Genomic DNA, 17,410 nt, shown 5'->3' with positions numbered 1-17,410 from the left:
ACCAGGCGGCCCACGGGGCCCGTCCTACCTGTGCACCAGGCTGGCCCACGTGGCCCGTCCTACCTGTGCACCAGGCTGGCCCACGTGGCCCGTCCTACCTGTGCACCAGGCGGCCCACGTGGCCCGTCCTACCTGTGCACCAGGCGGCCCACGTGGCCCGTCCTACCTGTGCACCAGGCGGCCCACGTGGCCCGTCCTACCTGTGCACCAGGCGGCCCACGGGGCCCGTCCTACCTGTGCACCAGGCGGCCCACGGGGCCCGTCCTACCTGTGCACCAGGCTGGCCCACGTGGCCCGTCCTACCTGTGCACCAGGCGGCCCACGGGGCCCGTCCTACCTGTGCACCAGGCTGGCCCACGTGGCCCGTCCTACCTGTGCACCAGGCGGCCCACGGGGCCCGTCCTACCTGTGCACCAGGCTGGCCCACGTGGCCCGTCCTACCTGTGCACCAGGCGGCCCACGGGGCCCGTCCTACCTGTGCACCAGGCTGGCCCACGTGGCCCGTCCTACCTGTGCACCAGGCGGCCCACGGGGCCCGTCCTACCTGTGCACAGTCCAGCCCATGTGGCCCGATGTGGGTGTCTGGAGCATGCAGAGTGTGCAGGGCACCACTAGAGGCTGTGGCATATTCCAAAAGTTAGTGATCACGTCAGCGTACGCAAAGGAAAGGGACTTCGGACGTTAACCAACGTCACTGTTTTAGTCACGTTTCTTTCATTTTTTTATTTTTTTAATTTCAGAGAGAGGAAGGGAAAGAGAGAGACACGTCAACGATGAGAGAGTCACGGATCGGCTGCCTCCTGCACGCCCCTGACTAGGGATCGAGCCGCAACCCGGGTATGCACCCTGACCGGGAATCGACCAGTTCTCCTGCGTCCCCCGGACGTGAGCTGCAGAGCCCGAGAGGTGCACGTAATTCTAAGAGGATGCAGCGCGGCGGGAGCTGCGGGGTGTCGGGAGGGGGCCCCTCTTACTGTCATGCTGAGAAGTCAGGGGGGCCCGGGACCCAGGGGGCAGGATGCTGCAGACATGGCCACCCCCTGACCTGCTGCTCTGGGCCACGCGTGAGGGTCTGGCCGAGCTGGCAGGAGAGCGAGGACACCAGGGTGCCCGTGGTTGGGGTGGAGAGACGCCCGACACCCAGGAAGGGGTGCCAGGGGTGGGGAGCAGCGCCGGCCTGGGCGTCACCCGGCACGTGCTGCGGGGTGCTGAGCCCGACACGGTACGTCTGATCGCCGCGGGAACCACAGCCCCCCGACGTCCTAGTGAGGGAGCGAGGGGCCCACACTCTCTGACCTCGTATCCAAACGAAGGGATCACCCTGGACGTGGTGTATTTGCCTTTAAAACACGCATTTCTCACCCGGCCAGTGCGGCTCTACGGTTAAGCGTCACCTCATGCGCCAAAGGTCACCAGCTCAACTCCTGGTCGGGGCACCTGCCCCAATCCTGGGCTCGAGCCCCAGCAGAGGGTGTGCGGGAGGCAGCCGACTGATGATTTTCTCTCACCCATGTTTCTCTCTCTCCCTCTCCCTTCCTTTCTCTAGAAAATCAATAAAAACACATTTTTTAAAAAAGAAAGAACACCCTTCTCCGAGGCATTTACAGAGCCCAGCCGGCGAGGCGCCGGAGACGCTCTGGAGAGAGAAGTTCACCAGCTGCTCAGGCCGGTTTCGTACCTACAGCTTTCCGCAGGTCTTTGCAATGACAAACATTTCAGTATAAAAATAAAAGGAAGCCCTCGTAGTCCCTGACGCAGGCCACCCGTCTCCGGCCCCGGGGCCCAGCGTACCTTGCAGCCCTCGCACGCGTGAACCCCGTAGTGGTAGCCCGAGGCTTTGTCCCCGCAGATCCTGCACTCGATGTTCAGCGCCGTGCTGGAGGGCTCGTCGGCGCTGCCGGGGACCACGGGGCACGTGACCGACGAGGGACTGGAGGCCGGCGAGAGGGTGTCTGAGGACAGGCAGGAAAGACGGGTGAATGTTATTTCATTTTTTATTTAATGTTTTTATTGGTTTTATTTTTTGTTTTTTTTAAATCTTTTTTTTTTTAAATTTATCTTTATTGTTGAAAGTATTACAATGTCCTCTTTGGTTCCCCGCTGACCCCTCCACCCCGCATCCCCCCACCCCCAGGCCTTCTCCGCACTGCTGTGTGTCCGTGGGTTATGCACATATGCATGTAAGTTCTTAGGTTAACCTCTCCCCGCCCACCCCCTTCCCCCTGAGACCCCTCAGTCTGCTCCGTGCTTCTCTGTCTCTGGATCTATTTGTTTATCAGTTTATTTTGTTCATTAGGTTCCACCTATGAGTGAGATCATGTGACACTTGTCTTTCTCTGCCTGGCTTATTTCACTCAGCATAATCCTCTCCGGGTCCCTCCTGCTGTCTCGTAGGGCAAGGGGTCCCTCTTTTTCACAGCTGCATAGTATTCCACGGTGTGACTGTTTCACAGCTGCATAGTATTCCATGCCCACCCACCTACCGCTGGGCATCTGAGAGAGGAGGGAAAGGAGAGAGAACCCCTGGTGTGTGAGGCGTCCATCAGCTGCCTCCCACACCCCCTCCCTGGAATCAAGCCTGCAACCTGGGTACGGGCCCTGACCGGGAATCGAACCTGAGACCTTTGGGTGCGTCCGAGTGAACCACACCGGCCAGGGCATGACTGATGAATTTTCAAAGCACCCCCAGTCTGTGTCTCAGTCGGGCCTATGAGGATATGATTGCACATGGGAGGCAGCGGCCGGTGGCGGGGCTCCAAGCCTGTCGGTCCCTGTCCTGGGCTGTCTCACCCCCTTCTGTGCCCCTGCGGCTGCTGTTGAGCTGGCACAGCTGACACGCCCGCTGAGCTGCCGGGTTCTGGGCCCACAGGCCTGGCTGTCTCACAGACCCCCCACCCATGGGCTCCCCAAGCCCCCGCACTTGACACGTCCTACAGGATTTGCCACTTTGTCTGCTTCCTTCCAGCTCTTCCGCAATTGTTAACTCGGTAAATGGCACCAGAACCCACGTGGACACCCGGCCGGTGTGGCTCAGCTGGCGGGGCATCGTCTCATGCACCAAGAGGTCGCTGGTTCGATTCCCGGTCAGGGCACAGGCCCAGGTTTCGGGCTCAGTCCTCAGTAGGGGGCGTGCAGGAGGCAGCTGATTGATCTCTCTCATCAATGTTTCTCTCTCTCTCCCCCTCTCCCTTCCTCTCTCTGAAATCAATAAAAACATATTTAAAAAAATTTTTTTAAATCCACATGGGCCGTGCCAAAACCATAATCCACGAAAGAAAAAAATAAGTTGGACTCTCTTAAAATTAAAACCTCTGCTCTGCAAAAGACACTGTTAAGAAAATCAAAAGACAAGCCACAGACAGGCAGGAAATATCTGCAAAACACAGCCATCTGATAAAAGATTTAAAACCCAAATATACAAAGAAGACTTAAAATTCAACAATAACAAGACAAACGACTCAATTTAAAAAAATGGGCAAAGGTCTGAACGGACGCCTCACTAGAGAAGACACACGGGTCAGAAGCAAGCATATAAAAGATGGGCCGCGTCGCCGATCGTTAGGACACCGCGAATTGAAACCACAGAGAGACATCACGAACACCCATCAGGATGGCCAAAATCCAAAACACTGACCACACCGACTGCTGGTGCGGATGGGGAGCCGCGGGCACTCTCCCGCTGCTGACGGGCCTGCGACAGGCTCAGCCACGTTGACAGACAGCCTGGCAGTTTCTTGTAAGCGACGTCTTACAGGATTTCCACTCCTAGGGATTCACCCAAGTAACCTGAAAACTTTCGTCCGCACGAAAGCCAGACGTGAACGTTTGTTCACAGCAGCTTTATTTAACTGCGCAAATCAGAAGCAGCCCAGGCGCCCTTCAGCGGTGAGTGGAGAGCAAAGAGCCAGACGGAAAGGCCGCGCACCGTGTGATTCCGGAGACCCGACGTTCTGGAAAAAGCAGGACTGCAGAGATAGTAAAGAGATCAGCTGCACCCGGGCCGGTTTGGCTCTGTGGTTAGAGCGTCAGGCTGAGGACTGAAGGGTCCCGGGTTCGATTCCAGCCAAGGGCACGTGGCAGGCTCGATCCCCCACCCCCGTCAGGGTGCGTGTGGGAGGCGACCGATCGATGCGTCTCTCTCTCATCCATGTTTCTCTTTCTCCCCTTTCCACTCTCTCTGAAAAGCAAAGGGAAAAAATATCCTCGAGCAAGGATTGAAAAAAAAAAAAAAGATCAGTTGCTGGGGCGGGAGTGGGCCAGGCAGGGCTGGAGACCAGCAGCACAGGGGGTTTCTGGAGGATGTGAAACTATTCATGTGACAATGTTAACAGTGGATATGTGACACTACGCACTTGTCAAAATCCACTGAACTTTACAGAGAGAACCTCAACGTTGCAAATAAAACAACTCAGGAGGTCTGGGAGCCCAGGACGGAAGGCCGAATGCACAGAAGAATCTAGCGGCGTTCAGAGCATGAAACAAGCTCACCGACGGCGAGGTGGGGCTGGCCTGCCGAACCCTGGGAACGAGCGGGGTCTGAGGCTAAAGGCAAAGGAACTGATGTAATCACTGTACATTGGCCGATACGGTAACCAACCGGGGGCTGGGTCAGCAATTCTGAAACCACTATACAGGTACCTGGACATGAACAATTAATTCAATGAACGGTGGGTGGTGGGAGCTGGGTTTCTCGCTGCTGGAGTGGGAGGGTGCAAACAGCAGTAGGAACTCATGTTTACCTCAATACAGATACGGACGGCTACTGTAGAGGGGTGTTTGTGGGTACGTGTACATGCGTGAGTTAATATGTCTTTGCTCTATCAGCCGAGAGAGCCTGAAAGAAAAGAGACCCCAAGCAACCTACAACAATGAGAGGGGACAATACCCGGGACTCACATGGGGCTGGATGGTGTCGGGGTCCCACCGCTCACAGTGGGGTCTCAGAATTCGTGGGGCATTTGGGAAAGTACTCAAAAGGGCTCTGCCTCAGTGTTGAGCAAAAATCACCTCCAGAATCAATACAAAGCTTAAAAACAAGACCTGAAAAGACAAAATATTTTTCAAGGAACTTAACTGCCTCCTAGAACAAAGCTCAAGAATATTTGTAGGAAAACAAAAATATTCATCACCGACACAGTTCACACTGTATGACATCCAATAAAAAAAAAATGACAAAACACACAAAGAAGCAGAAAATATGACCCATAAAATGAAATATCAACGAGCTGAAACTGACCCAGAAATAACCCATATGATAGATTTTGTAGAAAAGATATTTGAAAAGTTATGATGACTGTATTTATAGATGTTCAAGAAGCCAGATGAAAGACCGAACATGTTAGGTAGAGAGAGGAGGTGAAAAGCCAGTCGTGCTTCCAGGGATGGAAACTATAATGTCTGATATGAAAATACCCTGAATGGGATTAGGAGCAGATTGGACACTGCAGAAGGAAGACTAGTAAACTTGAAGACATAGCCAAACAAACTACCCGAAATGAAACCGATTGAAACAACACTGGGGAAGAAACAAACAAAAAAAAGAACATTGTTTCATCTGCGAAATCTACCGGCATTTAAGGAAGAAATAAAATCAATTCTACTGAAGCACTTAAAGAAAACAGAAGAGGAGGGGGTGCTTCCTAAATCATCCACGAGGCCAGCGTTAATCTGACACCAAAGCCAGACAAAGACGACAAGGAAAGAAAATAGAACCAATACACCTCATGTACGTGGATGCAAAAATTCTTAATAAGACGTCAGCACATCAAATCCAACAGTATCTGAAGAGGGTAACACATGATGGACAAGGAGGGTTTATCCTGGGAATGCAAGGTGGTCTTCGCCTTTGAAAATCAAGGGATGTAATTCACTATATGAACAACACTGACAAAGAAAAAACAATCTGATTATCTTACTTGATGCAGGAAAAGTACTGGAAAAAAATCCAACGTCGATTCTAGATAAAAACTCACAGAAAACTAGAATTAGAAGGGAACCTGCTCAACTTGATAAAGAGCATGTAGAAAAAACTACAGCTAACATCACACCTCCGGGGAAAGACCGAACGCTTTCCCTCACGGTCAGGAACAAGGCGAGGGTGTTTCACATCTATTCAGCGTTGTCCCGGAGGTTGCGACCAGTGTGATAAGACAAGAAAAAAAAATAAAAGGCATCCAGCTTGAAAAAGAAGCAGGAAAACTGTCTTTATATACGGATGACATCATCGTCTGTGTAGAAAACCCTAAAAAAATGTATATAAAACCTCTAGAACTAATTAATCAGTTTAACAAGGGTGCAGGATACATGATCCATATTCATAAATCAATTGTATTTTTATCAATAGGAGTAATCAGAAATTGAAATTTGAAAAATACCTTTTACAATCACATCAAAAAATACAAAACACTTAGCAATAAATCTGACCAAAAAAATGTAAAAGGCCTGTACAGGAAAAACCACAAAACACTGCGGAGAGAAACGAAAGGCCTAAAGTAAATGGAGAAGTAAGTTCATGGCTCAGAAGACTCAATACTGTTAAGACGTCAGTTCTCCCCACGTCGATCTATAGATTCAACGCAACCCCAATCCAAGTCTCAGCAGGCGGCTTTGGTCTGAAGCGACATACTGATTCTAAAATTAATAGGAAAATGGAAAGGACCCAGGATACTCAAATGTCTTCAGAAAAGAAGAATAAAGTTGGAGGGGGGTGGAACAGGTCATTGAGGAGAAAAAGGCACATCTGTAATATTTTGAACAAAAATAAAAATAAAAAATAAAGAATTAAAAAAAAAACTTAATAATTTCCCCATAAATGTGCATTTACTCTTGTAAACTTACTCAGGGAGGCAGATCTTATCATATATCTGATAATAAAGGAAACACTTGGATAAAGAAAAAAATAAAGTTGGGGGACTTACAGCCCTTGACCTGGACTCTCCCAGAGGCCCGTTTCCTGCTCTGAGTCGACCACCACACGCGCCTCGTTCCCACCCACAGGCTGCCGCTCCTGGCTCACCCACACCCCCTTTCTTCAGTCCCAGCCCAGGACCCGCTTCTGCCAGGAAGCCCCGTGAGTCCAGCCCGGACGGAGGCCCCGGCAAACGAGGTGCCGCTTAGAGCGCGTCCTACCAGGCTGGCGTCAACGCCGCCCAGAACACGAAGCGTTTCACGATGCCTCTTCCCCAGCAACGCCGCAGGCCACCGGAGTGGACCCCGAGCTTTCCTTCCACCTGCCTTGTCGCTCTTAAGGCAGGAGGTGGCAGGCGGGTCACGCACACGTCCAGGTTTAAAAGGGAGTCGCTTTCATTACAACAGGAATCTCTGCTTTCGAGGAATACAGGCTGGGCCCTGGCCGGCGTGGCTCAGCGGTTAGAGCGTCGGCCTGCGCACCGCAGGGCCGGGGGTTCGATTCCCGGTCAAGGGCACCTACCTGGGTTGCAGGTCCGATCCCCGGCCCTGAGGGTGGGAGGCAGCCAATCGATGTGTCTCCGTCACATCGATGTTTCTCTCTCTCTAAACATCAATGCAAAAAATATCCTCAGGCCCTGCCGGCGTGGCTCAGCGGTTGAGCATTGACCTAGGATCCAGGAGATCGCGGTTCGATTCCCCATCAGGGCTCATGCCCGGGTTGCAGGCTCGATCCCCAGTCGGGGGCCTGCAGGAGGCAGCCAATCAATGTTCTGCTCTCACATCCATGTTTCTCTCTCTCTCCCTCTCCCTTCCTCTCTCTGAAATCAGTAAAGACATATTTTACTATATATATATATGTATATATATACATATATATATATACATACACATAAGTAAATAAAATAAAACTAAAAAAATACCTCTAAAGAAAATATCCTCACTGCTTGAACTACAGGTTGGGCAAAAGCAGGTTTGCAGTTGTTCGTGTGGAAGCCGCCGCAGGAAGAAGCAGCTCCTCCCGCTAAAGGGGACCAACCGTCCTCTCTGGAGACGCTGCTAAGCCAGGCTTCCCAGGAGACCGCGCACTCACCTGTGACGACGGACCCGTCCGAGCCCGGGCCGCTCCCTAGGTACTGATAGTCCGTGAAGCTGAAGCTCCCGGAACTGTCCTCGCCGATGGACTGAGAAATCTCCTGGATGTTGCCCATTTCCTGCAGGAACTCTTCCGACAGCGGGCTGTCCAGGTCATCGGCCTCGAGCGGGAAGAGGGGGCAGATCGGGCTCTCCGTGTCCACCATCCTGGCCCGACGGCCCTGGTCGCACAGCCGCGCGCCAACCCGCTGGGAGGAGAGAGGGGGGACTGGTGAAAACGACAAGAACGCCGGGCTCCCGCTCACAAAAACATCATTGACTCATGAGGATGTCCGTGAATCAACAACCTAAAAACTGACGTCGTTGCCCGGGTGCTGTGGCTCAGGGGTTGAGCATCGACCTATGAACCTGGAGGTCAGGGTTCGACTCCCCGGTCAGGGCACGTGCCCGGGTTGCGGGCTCGATACCCCTGGGGGGCGTGCAGGAGGCAGCCGATCACTGACTCTCATCATTGATGTTTCTCTCTCTCTCCCTCCCTTCCTCTCTCTGAAATCAATAAAAAAATAAAAAATACTGACATTGTTGACGATCTTGCCTTGGCTTGAGTCTGGATGAGCAGACCAAGGAAATGAAAGTCTCGCCCGGCCGGGTGGGCTCAGCGGTTGAGCGTCGACCTAGGATCCAGGTGATGGGGGTTCGATTCCCGGTCAGGGCACAGGCCCGGGCTGTGGGCTCGATCCCCAGTCGGGGGCATGCGGGAGGCAGCCGATCAATGACTCTCATCATTGACATTTCTCTCTCTCTCTCTCCCTTCCTCTCTCTGAAATCAATAAAGATATATAAAAAAGAAAAGAAAATAAGTCTTCTTGTGGCTAATCTGCACCCAAGGATATTTTCTCCATTGCGTTTTAGAGGGAGGGAGGGAGGGAAACACGGGCACGGGGGAGGCACATGGACTGGTCGCCTCCCGCACGCACCCCAACCAGGGCCTCGGATTGAAGCTTCAACCCAGGTACGTGCCCTTGACCGGGAATCGAACCCGTGACCGTCCGGTGCGTAGGGTGATGCTCCAACCACTGAGCCACACTGGCCGGGGAGAAAAATGAAAATCTTCCGACACAGAATGTTTAGGCACCGTCGCCGACCAGGCGGGAATCAGTCCTTCGTCACTAGTCACACCGTGTGCGGAGCTCGGTCCACCTGATCTCAGGCGGACACGGCCACAGTGGACACAAAGTCCCCTGCTCCCCCGGGACACCCTCCTGGTGGGGCCACGAACGGTGAGCAAATAAACAAACACACGTCTGGCGCATCGGATGGTGACGCAATGAGGCAGGAGAGTGGACGGGAAATGGACTCTGCTCCACGCGGGCGGGCAGGGGCGGCCTCGCTGACCAGGGGCGGCCTCGCTGACCAGGGGGCAGTAAGAGCTGGAGGAACCAGGGAGCGAGCCGCGCAGACGTCGGGGGGGGGGACAAAGGCCCAGCGAGTCGGGCAGCAAATGCCGAGGCCCCAGGAGGGAAACGCCGGCGGGTCCCTTCTAGGAGTGAGCGGGCCGGCGTGGCGCAGGCGGGGGCGGGGACAGCGGGGGGGGGGGGGGGACAGGCGCCCGGCGCAGAGCCACAGGCACCCCCGGGGCAGCGCTCGCGGTCTTTCCTAAGGACACTGCGCCGCAGCAAACACATCGCAGTTTTTTAAAAAATCTAAACAGGCGCGTTCCCAACAAAGCCAGACAATGTCAACTCCCAAACGAAAGGCCCCTCTCCCCGTGGGTACCGGGACGGGCTGGACTGGGCCCCCCAAATCCACGTGCTGGAGCCCCGGCCCCTCCGATGTGGCCGCACTTGGAGACAACAGGCGGGGGCTCCACTGAGCGCAGTCGTCAGAGTGGACCCTAATCTAAGCCGACTGGTGTCCTTGCAGGAAGAGGAAACCAGGACTCACAGACACCGGGCGGGACGCGGACCGGGCAGGCGGCCGCCGCAGCCCGGCGAGGAGAGGCCCCCGAGAATCAGGCCCCCGCTCGGGGATCTGGGCCTCCGGGCGGCCGGAGCCGCGGGATGAACGGCTGTGTCCAAGCCGCCCGCTCCGCGGCCCATTACGGGGCCGAGCAAACGGGCGCAGGAACAAAGTCAAGGCGTCTCTCCCGCGCTGGCCCGTCGGCCTCTTGCGCAAACACGGAGGCCACAGCCGTGACCTCCAGACTGATGCCGTCACCCGAGCGCACTGGGCCTGCGCTGCCCGGCGCCCGCCAGCCAGGGGCACTGCCCGCGCCGGTCCAGGCCTCGGTGCCTTCGCCACGGCAGCCCGGGAAGCCCGGCGAGCCGCCCCTCACCCCGGGAGGCGCACAAGCCGACGTTCGGCTTCCGGAGCTTTCCCATCCGCACCGGTCACAGGGACGCCCGCGGCTCACGGGGCGGAGAGGACCAGGCCCGGGCGCCAGCGGCGGGACTCACGGCGCGGCCACAGTCCCTGCTTCCGGCGAAGGCGTGAGGGTCCCCGTGGCCCTGCCACTCCCTCCTCAGCCCGAGGCCCACGGGCTCCCAAAGGCACTGTTTCCTGAGTCTGTCCAATTGAAAAGTCAGAGCTCAGAGCTGCCGCCTGTGAATCAGAAACTCCCGTGTGAACCACAGCCTGGCCGGCGTGGCTCAGCGTCGAGCAGCGAGCTGGGACCCAGGCGACCGGGGTTCGATTCCCGGTCAGGCCTCAGGCCCGGGTTGTGGCTCGATCCCCAGCTGGGGGCCCGCAGGAGGCAGCCGATCAACGACTTTCGTCACTGACGTTTCTCTCTCTCTCCCTTCCTCTCTCTGAAATCAACAAAATGTATATATTTTTTTTAAATGTGAACTACTGAAATGATATTTTTAAGTCTTAGTAATTAAACATTTAGCCACCAAAATATGAGAACTACCAAGCAGGGCATATAAAACTATAGGACATTTTAAAAAAAAAAGAAATAGAAAAGAGAGAGAGAAGGAAAACTACTGGCAGACTTAACCCCGGTCGGTAACCTTTAACGATAAGGCATCTGTTGTTCTGGACGATCAGGCCGATGGGGTAGCCAAGGCGGGCAGGGTGCACCCCCTCCGGTTCCCACCCCCCGGGCCCAGCTCTGGGGAGCCCCCGTTGAACTGCGCCCAGGCCTGTCTCCCGGGCCCGTGTGCTGTGTGTCCCCGAGGGGGGGGAAGCTGTGCCAATCCCGTCCCCTCACTTCCAGGACCGTCCCCACCCAGCGGCAGGTGCTGGGTGTCTGGCGCTGAGCCACGCCTGGCACCGAGGCGGACGCGCCGAGCGCCTGCTCCGTGAGAACTAGGCGAAGGTCCGTCGGCGAGGCTCACCTTGGCGCGGCGTCACCACCTGGATGGCAGGCGGCACCCGGTCGGCCTTCCAAAGACAACACGGGGGACGGGAATCTGGAGCAGGAGTCAGAGCGCGTCTGCCTTGGGAAAGCGACGGGAAGCGAGCGGGGCGAACTGCAATCGTCGCAGGGATTTAAAACCAACGCGTTCATGGGGGGGGGGGGGTGTCTAAGCATCACGGTGAAGAAAGTCCCGAGTTGCAGGATTTGGGAGCAAAGGTGACACCGATCAACACCTCCAGCCCCAGGGGGAGGCTGCGCCCACGGCCTGGGCACGGGACCCGCAAGCAGGAGGCGCCCGGTACAGGCCGCTGAGCACAGGCGCGGACGGATCCTCGGGGGGACGCTCGGCAGCCCCGAGCCTGGGGCACGTCCTGTGATACCGCAAGTCAGGCGGCTCGAGGACAGTAAGTGCGTTTCGCCGTCTGACCGGAATGAAATGACCACCAGCTCCGGGGGCCGTGCCCGACCAGCGCTGTATCCCTCCGGGGTTCAGGGAGCCTCTGCGCCCCAGAAGGCTCTTCATAAACATTTTCTGAAATTAAATATTAGCAGCTTGACACTGTCCCCGCTCTCGCTGTTCCACGCTCGGGATCAGACGCCCGGGAACGAATGCAACTGGACTTGAACGCTGACCCTCAGAACCTGCCTTTGGCGCCAAGGGGCCGGGCAAAGGGTCGCGGTTGTTGCATTTCCCTCGGCTACCAGCGTCCCTCTGCAACGGAGCCTAATTCCCTGCGCCCCGAACCCGTCAGGGTGCCGCTCAGGAGGCTTAGAAACGCCATCTCGCCCGGCCCGCGGGGCTCAGCGGTTGAGCGTCGACCTGGGATCCAGGCGATCGGGGTTCGATTCCCGGTCGGGGCACATGCCCGGGTTGCGGGCTCGATCAATGACTCTCTCTCATTGATGTTTCTGTCTCTCTCCCTTTCCTTTCCTCTCTCTGAAATCAATAAAGATATATTTTTAAAAAAAGAAACGCCACCTCGCAGAAGACTGTCCGCATTTTCTGTGGCCACGCGGAGCCTGGCGAGGCCTCCCTGGATGACGGGAGGGCAGCTGGGCTTCTGTCCCCGCGGCGGGCGGGACGGCGCCCACACGACGGGTCGCTCTCTCTGTTAACCGTTCGCCCCCTTGTCAGGCTCTTCACACTTTCCCCGCATCGTTTTTTTTAGATATTAGATTTTACACCCAGAAGCCTTTCAGCTTAGCTGGCGGGTCCAGGGCTTAAAACAACATTTCAACATACACGAAAGAAAGGAAGCGAACAGGCCTCTGTACCTTCCCCTGGCGCCAGGAATTCACAGAAACGGGTTAATCGTTACCCCCCGTAATCAACAGGCTCACAAAGGGTAGAAAACGCCGACGAGACACACTTGAAGCCGGAGAAAACAGCACCGGCGCCGCGTAGCAGCGGCAAGGGGCCCGGGCGCTCCGCGCTCCGGCGGGTCATCGGCCGCGCCCACGGCGCACAGCACGTGGGTTTCGCCGGCGACACCCAGATCTTTCCCAACGACGCCCGAGGCACCGGGATTTGTAATCGGAAGAGCCTGGCCTGTGAAAGTGGGTGACAAGCCCCATGGCCCGGAAGGGGCGCCAGCAGCCACTGTCCCTTTACCGGAACGTGAAGAAAGCACGTCCCCAGCCAGCTCCCGGGACCTGCCCGCAGGCGGGACGGCCTTTATGACCCCCTTCAACCCCCTCTCCTTCCCGTTCTCCGGAGAGGGGGGTCAGTGTTTTGAACGCCACCGAAACGAGGAAAGAAAGCGGCCACCGCGGACACATTCAGCGCCCGTCCCGGTGAAATGTGAGGGCGCCGGGAAGCCTGTCGCGGGGTTAAAGGGTCGTGGAAATGAAACGCACGTTCACCCGGTGGACACGGGCCCCGTACAGAGCCACGAGCAGTGACGGGGACGCCGCCGAAGCGTCCGCCGGGCGCGTGAGAGAGAAACAGCGGGGGCCAGGCTGGCCCAGGAGGAGACGGGATGACGCTCCAGCTCGAGGTCGGCCCAGCGGGCGTCGGGGGAAACAGGTCACACGCACGACAGGCTGAGCCTCATCGGCTTCGGATTAAACCGGCCGTCACCTTGGGGACAGGAGGCTCCTGCACGACCCCCCGAGCCACGGCCCTGCCGAGCGCGAGCGCTCACCTGCCGGGGCCCGCGGCCCGGGCGGCGGGGGCGGGAGACGGAAAGGGGGCCGAGCGCGCGGCTGGAAACCCTGGGTGAGCCCCCTCGGGCCAGGCCTCAGCGACTTCAATCTGCCCGATACCGGGGGGGGCGGGCGTAGCGGGGTCCCGTTTACAGGGAGACAGCGCAGAGGTTCCGAGAGGGAACCACGCGGGCGACTAGGAGGTGAGGAGACACCGGGAAACGCGCCCCAGAGGCGAGCGGGGGCCCCTGCGCGGGAGCCTGGAGCGCCGGGGGTGGCTCCGTAAAGGAGGGACCCTCGAAGGGAACCAGAAAGAAACCGGCAGAAAAAACGACGGGAGAGAGGGTGTTTCTCCGAAAAGGGAGTAGCCGGAGCCCCACCCTGGGAGCTGCGTCGGGCACGGGCCACCTCCGCCCGCGGTGCCCACGAGCGTCTTGCGAGGAGCTTAAGTTTCCACCTGGAGGAGGCGCGACGTTTCTCTCTCCCGCGGGTGGCGCAGAAGGCCTCGCATCCCGGAGACGGTCTCCTCACCCGCAGGCCCGGGTCCCTCCTGTGTTCTCTTCGAAGGACCAGCTCCTGGCTCCCGGGTCGTCTCAGTTTTTCCTGATTTCAGCGCCGTGACTGCCGCTCGGCCTTACCGCCGGCTTCCTTCCGCGCGCTCTGCGCTTGTCTTGCGGTTAAGCCGCCGGTTCCTCGGGGTGGGGATTGAGGTCACTGACCTGAGACGTAGTGAGACTGACAAAAACACAAAGACGGATGCAAACCACACCACCGGGAATGGAAGGCGGGCCGCCGCCGGCCACGGGTCAGTAAGAGACGGCTGCACCCAATTTTAGGCTCGTAAACTCGACAACGCAGGAGAAACGGACCAAGGCGTCGAGAACCGCCAACTACCAAAAACTTAACCCAAAGGAAACAGGCCACCTCAACAGCTCCGCAACCATTTAAAAACTAAAATAGAAAATAGCAGCAGCACCGAGTGCTGGCAGGGATGTGGTCAGACGGGACCACTCAGGCCCTGCGGGCGGGAATGCAAACCGGTCCGGCCGTCGGCCACACGGGAAAACCCCGGGGCGGCTTCTCGTAAAACCAAACACACAGCCGCCTTGCGGCCCGCGACTGCGCTCCCAGTGGAATACGTGAAAATTATGTTCACGCAAAAATCTGTGCACACGCCCCAAACACAGTGACCATCGAAATCTAAACTGTTTGGTTATAAACGCTCCCATCAGGAAAGTAAAGAGCTCGTCGAACGGGAGAAAACACTTGTAACTTATACATCTGATAAGAGGCTTGTCTTCAGAACATATAAAGAACGCTCACACCCCAACAACAAAAAGACAAACGTCCCAATTTAAGAACCGGGCGAAGGATTTAAACAGACGTGTCTCCAAAGAGGGTCTAGAAAGGGCCACCGGGCGCGCGGAAGCCGCTCAGCGCCGGGGGTCACAGGGAACCGCAAACCGAGCCCACGGGGGGGGGGGCCGCCTCCCACCCGCGGGGACGGCCGCAGTCGGCAAGACCGACGGTAACGCGAGTCGCCAAAGGTGCGGCGGAGAAAACGGAAACCTCGGGCACGGCCAGCGAGACCGAGAAGACGCAGCCGCCCGGAGGAGAGTCTGGCAGTTCCCCAAAAACGCTGAACGCAGGTCACCCTATGACGCAGCAACCCCGCTTCCGGAGAGATGGAAACGTGCACACAAAGCCTCACCGCGGGCACTCGCAGCCGAGAGCGGGGACGCCCGAACGCCCACCGCTGCAGGGGGGTAAGTGAAACGGACTATTTCCCTTACACACATATATATATAAACCCTCGCCTGAGGACAGACTTTCCACTGCTTTTCAGAGCGAGTGAGAGAGCGAGGGACAGAAACACTGACATGAGAGGCACATCGACTGGGTGCCTCCCCCACGCACCCCAACCAGGCCTGGGATCGAGCCTGCAACCGAGGAACATGCCCTGGGCTGGAATCGAACCCGGGACCCTTCAGTCCGAGGGCTGATGCTCTAACCACTGAGCCAAAATTTTCGATGATGAAAGGAAATGAAAGTATTCGTTGAGCTACAACATTGTGCTCAACGAAAGCCGCCAGTCGCAAAAGGCCACGTAGCCCGTGAACCCGTTTTTTATGAAATATCGAAGATGCGCAATCATTGGTTGGGGGGGCCCGGGGTGGGGGAGCGGAGGGGATGGCTAAGTGGTTTCCTCCAAACTTGGACTATGGTACCGGCTGCGTGACCCTGTAACGACCACGGGATTGTGCGCCGCAACTGTGAACCGCATCCCAATGGGGGTCTTTAAACAAAACCGGAAAACGGCGGGCCAATGTCCACAGCAGCGCTCTTCATAAGGACCCCAACCTGGAGACGGCCCAGGTGCCCTCCGGGGGGCGAGGGGCCCATCGAGCTCGGCGAGGCCACGCCAGGGAATACCACGCGGCCAGGAAAGGAGGAAGCGCTGACGTCCCCGCAGCCGGGCTCTCGCGGGAACGAGCTGAGTGCACAAACCAGCCCCGCACATCCCTTCCACGCAGTTCACGACGTAACTTCCCTGAAGTGACAGAATGACAGACACAGACCAGGGGGCCAGGGCCGAGGGGGGGCTGGGGGAGGGCGGGGTCCACGGGGCTCTCGGGGGGGCCGCTGGGCGAGGACAGTGCTGTGCGTGTCGGCCGAGCCGAGGTCCTCGGCCTGTTGTGATGCTGCATTACCGGTCGGCAAGGCGTCGCCGCTGGGGAAAGGGGGGAAACGTGCCGGGGTGGCCCTGCGTTATTTCTTAGAGCTGCATGTGAATCTACAATTATCTCAGAATTGAAAAACTTTAATTTAAAAAGGTGCTAAAGGGGAGATCGATTAGGAGTGATGTTTGGAGAACAGGTGAGCGGCACCTGGCCGGTGTGGCTCAGCTGGTTGGGCATCGTCCGTGCAACAGGAGGTCGCCGGTTCGATTCCCGGTCGGGGCACACGCCCGGTTCCAGGCTCGATCCCCGGCAGGGGCCGTGCAGGAGGCAGCCGATCAATGCTTCTCTCTCGTTGATGTTCTATTTCTCTCCCTCTCTCTCTCTAAAAATCAATAAAAATATTTTAAAAAAAGAATAGGTGAGCCGTCACTCATTTTTCCGAATTCGATCATAGACATAAATGTAGTTGGGATGTATAATGTAGACACTGCCTTTTGTTTAGTTTGCTTTTAACTTTTTATTTGTAAGTAATTTGTTTTACAGAAAAGTTGCAGACGCACCAAAAAATTACTACAAAAAATACTGTCAACCCTTGACCCATGTTCAGCCGTTGGCCTTCTCACCTGCCTTTCCATACTAGGCAGGTGGCCATAGTGTGTGTGTGTGTGTGTGTGCACGTGCGTGTGTGGACGCGTGTATGCGCGCACGGACACATATGCATGTGTGTGGACATGCACACGTGTCTGGATGTGTATGTATGCAGGTGTGTGTGTGAACGTGTGTGCGCGCATGGGCACATGTGCACGTGTGCATGTGTGTGCATGTGTGTGGACATGTGCGCACATCTGGACGTGTGTGTACATGGGTATGTGTGCATGTGGACCGTGTGTGTGTGTGTGTGTGTGTGTGTGGACATGTGTGCACGTGCATGCACATTTTTGCGCTGTGTGCAGGTGTGCATGTGTGTGCGTGTGTGTGCGTGTGTGTGCATGTGTGTGCTGTGAATAGGACATTCTTTCTACACACAGCCCTGACCAAGTTCAGTAAATGTGACAGACACAATAATCTACACTCAACCTCACACTCAGATTTTGTCAGGGGCCCGTCGTGGCCTTGATCGCATTTTCCCTCCAGTACAGGACCCAGGCCCAGGTACTGCATCTTGTGGTCATTCCTCTTTGCATCTGAAACGGTTCGTGGCTTTTCTTCATCTTTTATGACA

The 17,410-nt window shown here is 56.6% G+C and overlaps 1 protein-coding gene across 5 annotated transcripts in view; it reads right to left on the bottom strand.

The window, feature by feature from the left end:
- PPARA (peroxisome proliferator activated receptor alpha) overlaps positions 1-17,410 on the bottom strand; it is a 51,958-nt gene that overhangs the window by 15,490 nt on the left and 19,058 nt on the right. For all 5 annotated transcript variants that reach the window (XM_081129446.1, XM_081129444.1, XM_081129445.1 and 2 more), the window contains 2 exons: positions 8,000-8,249; positions 1,792-1,952 (listed from right to left, as the gene is read on the bottom strand). In XM_081129446.1, coding sequence (XP_080985572.1) covers positions 1,792-1,952; positions 8,000-8,207 — 369 coding nt within the window. In that variant the 5' untranslated portion in view covers positions 8,208-8,249. The remainder of the gene's footprint in view (positions 1-1,791; positions 1,953-7,999; positions 8,250-17,410) is intronic.

This window comes from Miniopterus schreibersii, assembly GCF_964146895.1.
Source record: "Miniopterus schreibersii genome assembly, chromosome: 2".
Classification (NCBI taxonomy): Eukaryota; Metazoa; Chordata; class Mammalia; order Chiroptera; family Miniopteridae; genus Miniopterus; species Miniopterus schreibersii.
Note: the sequence above shows the minus strand (reverse complement) of the source record. Positions and strands in the feature narration are given on the sequence as shown.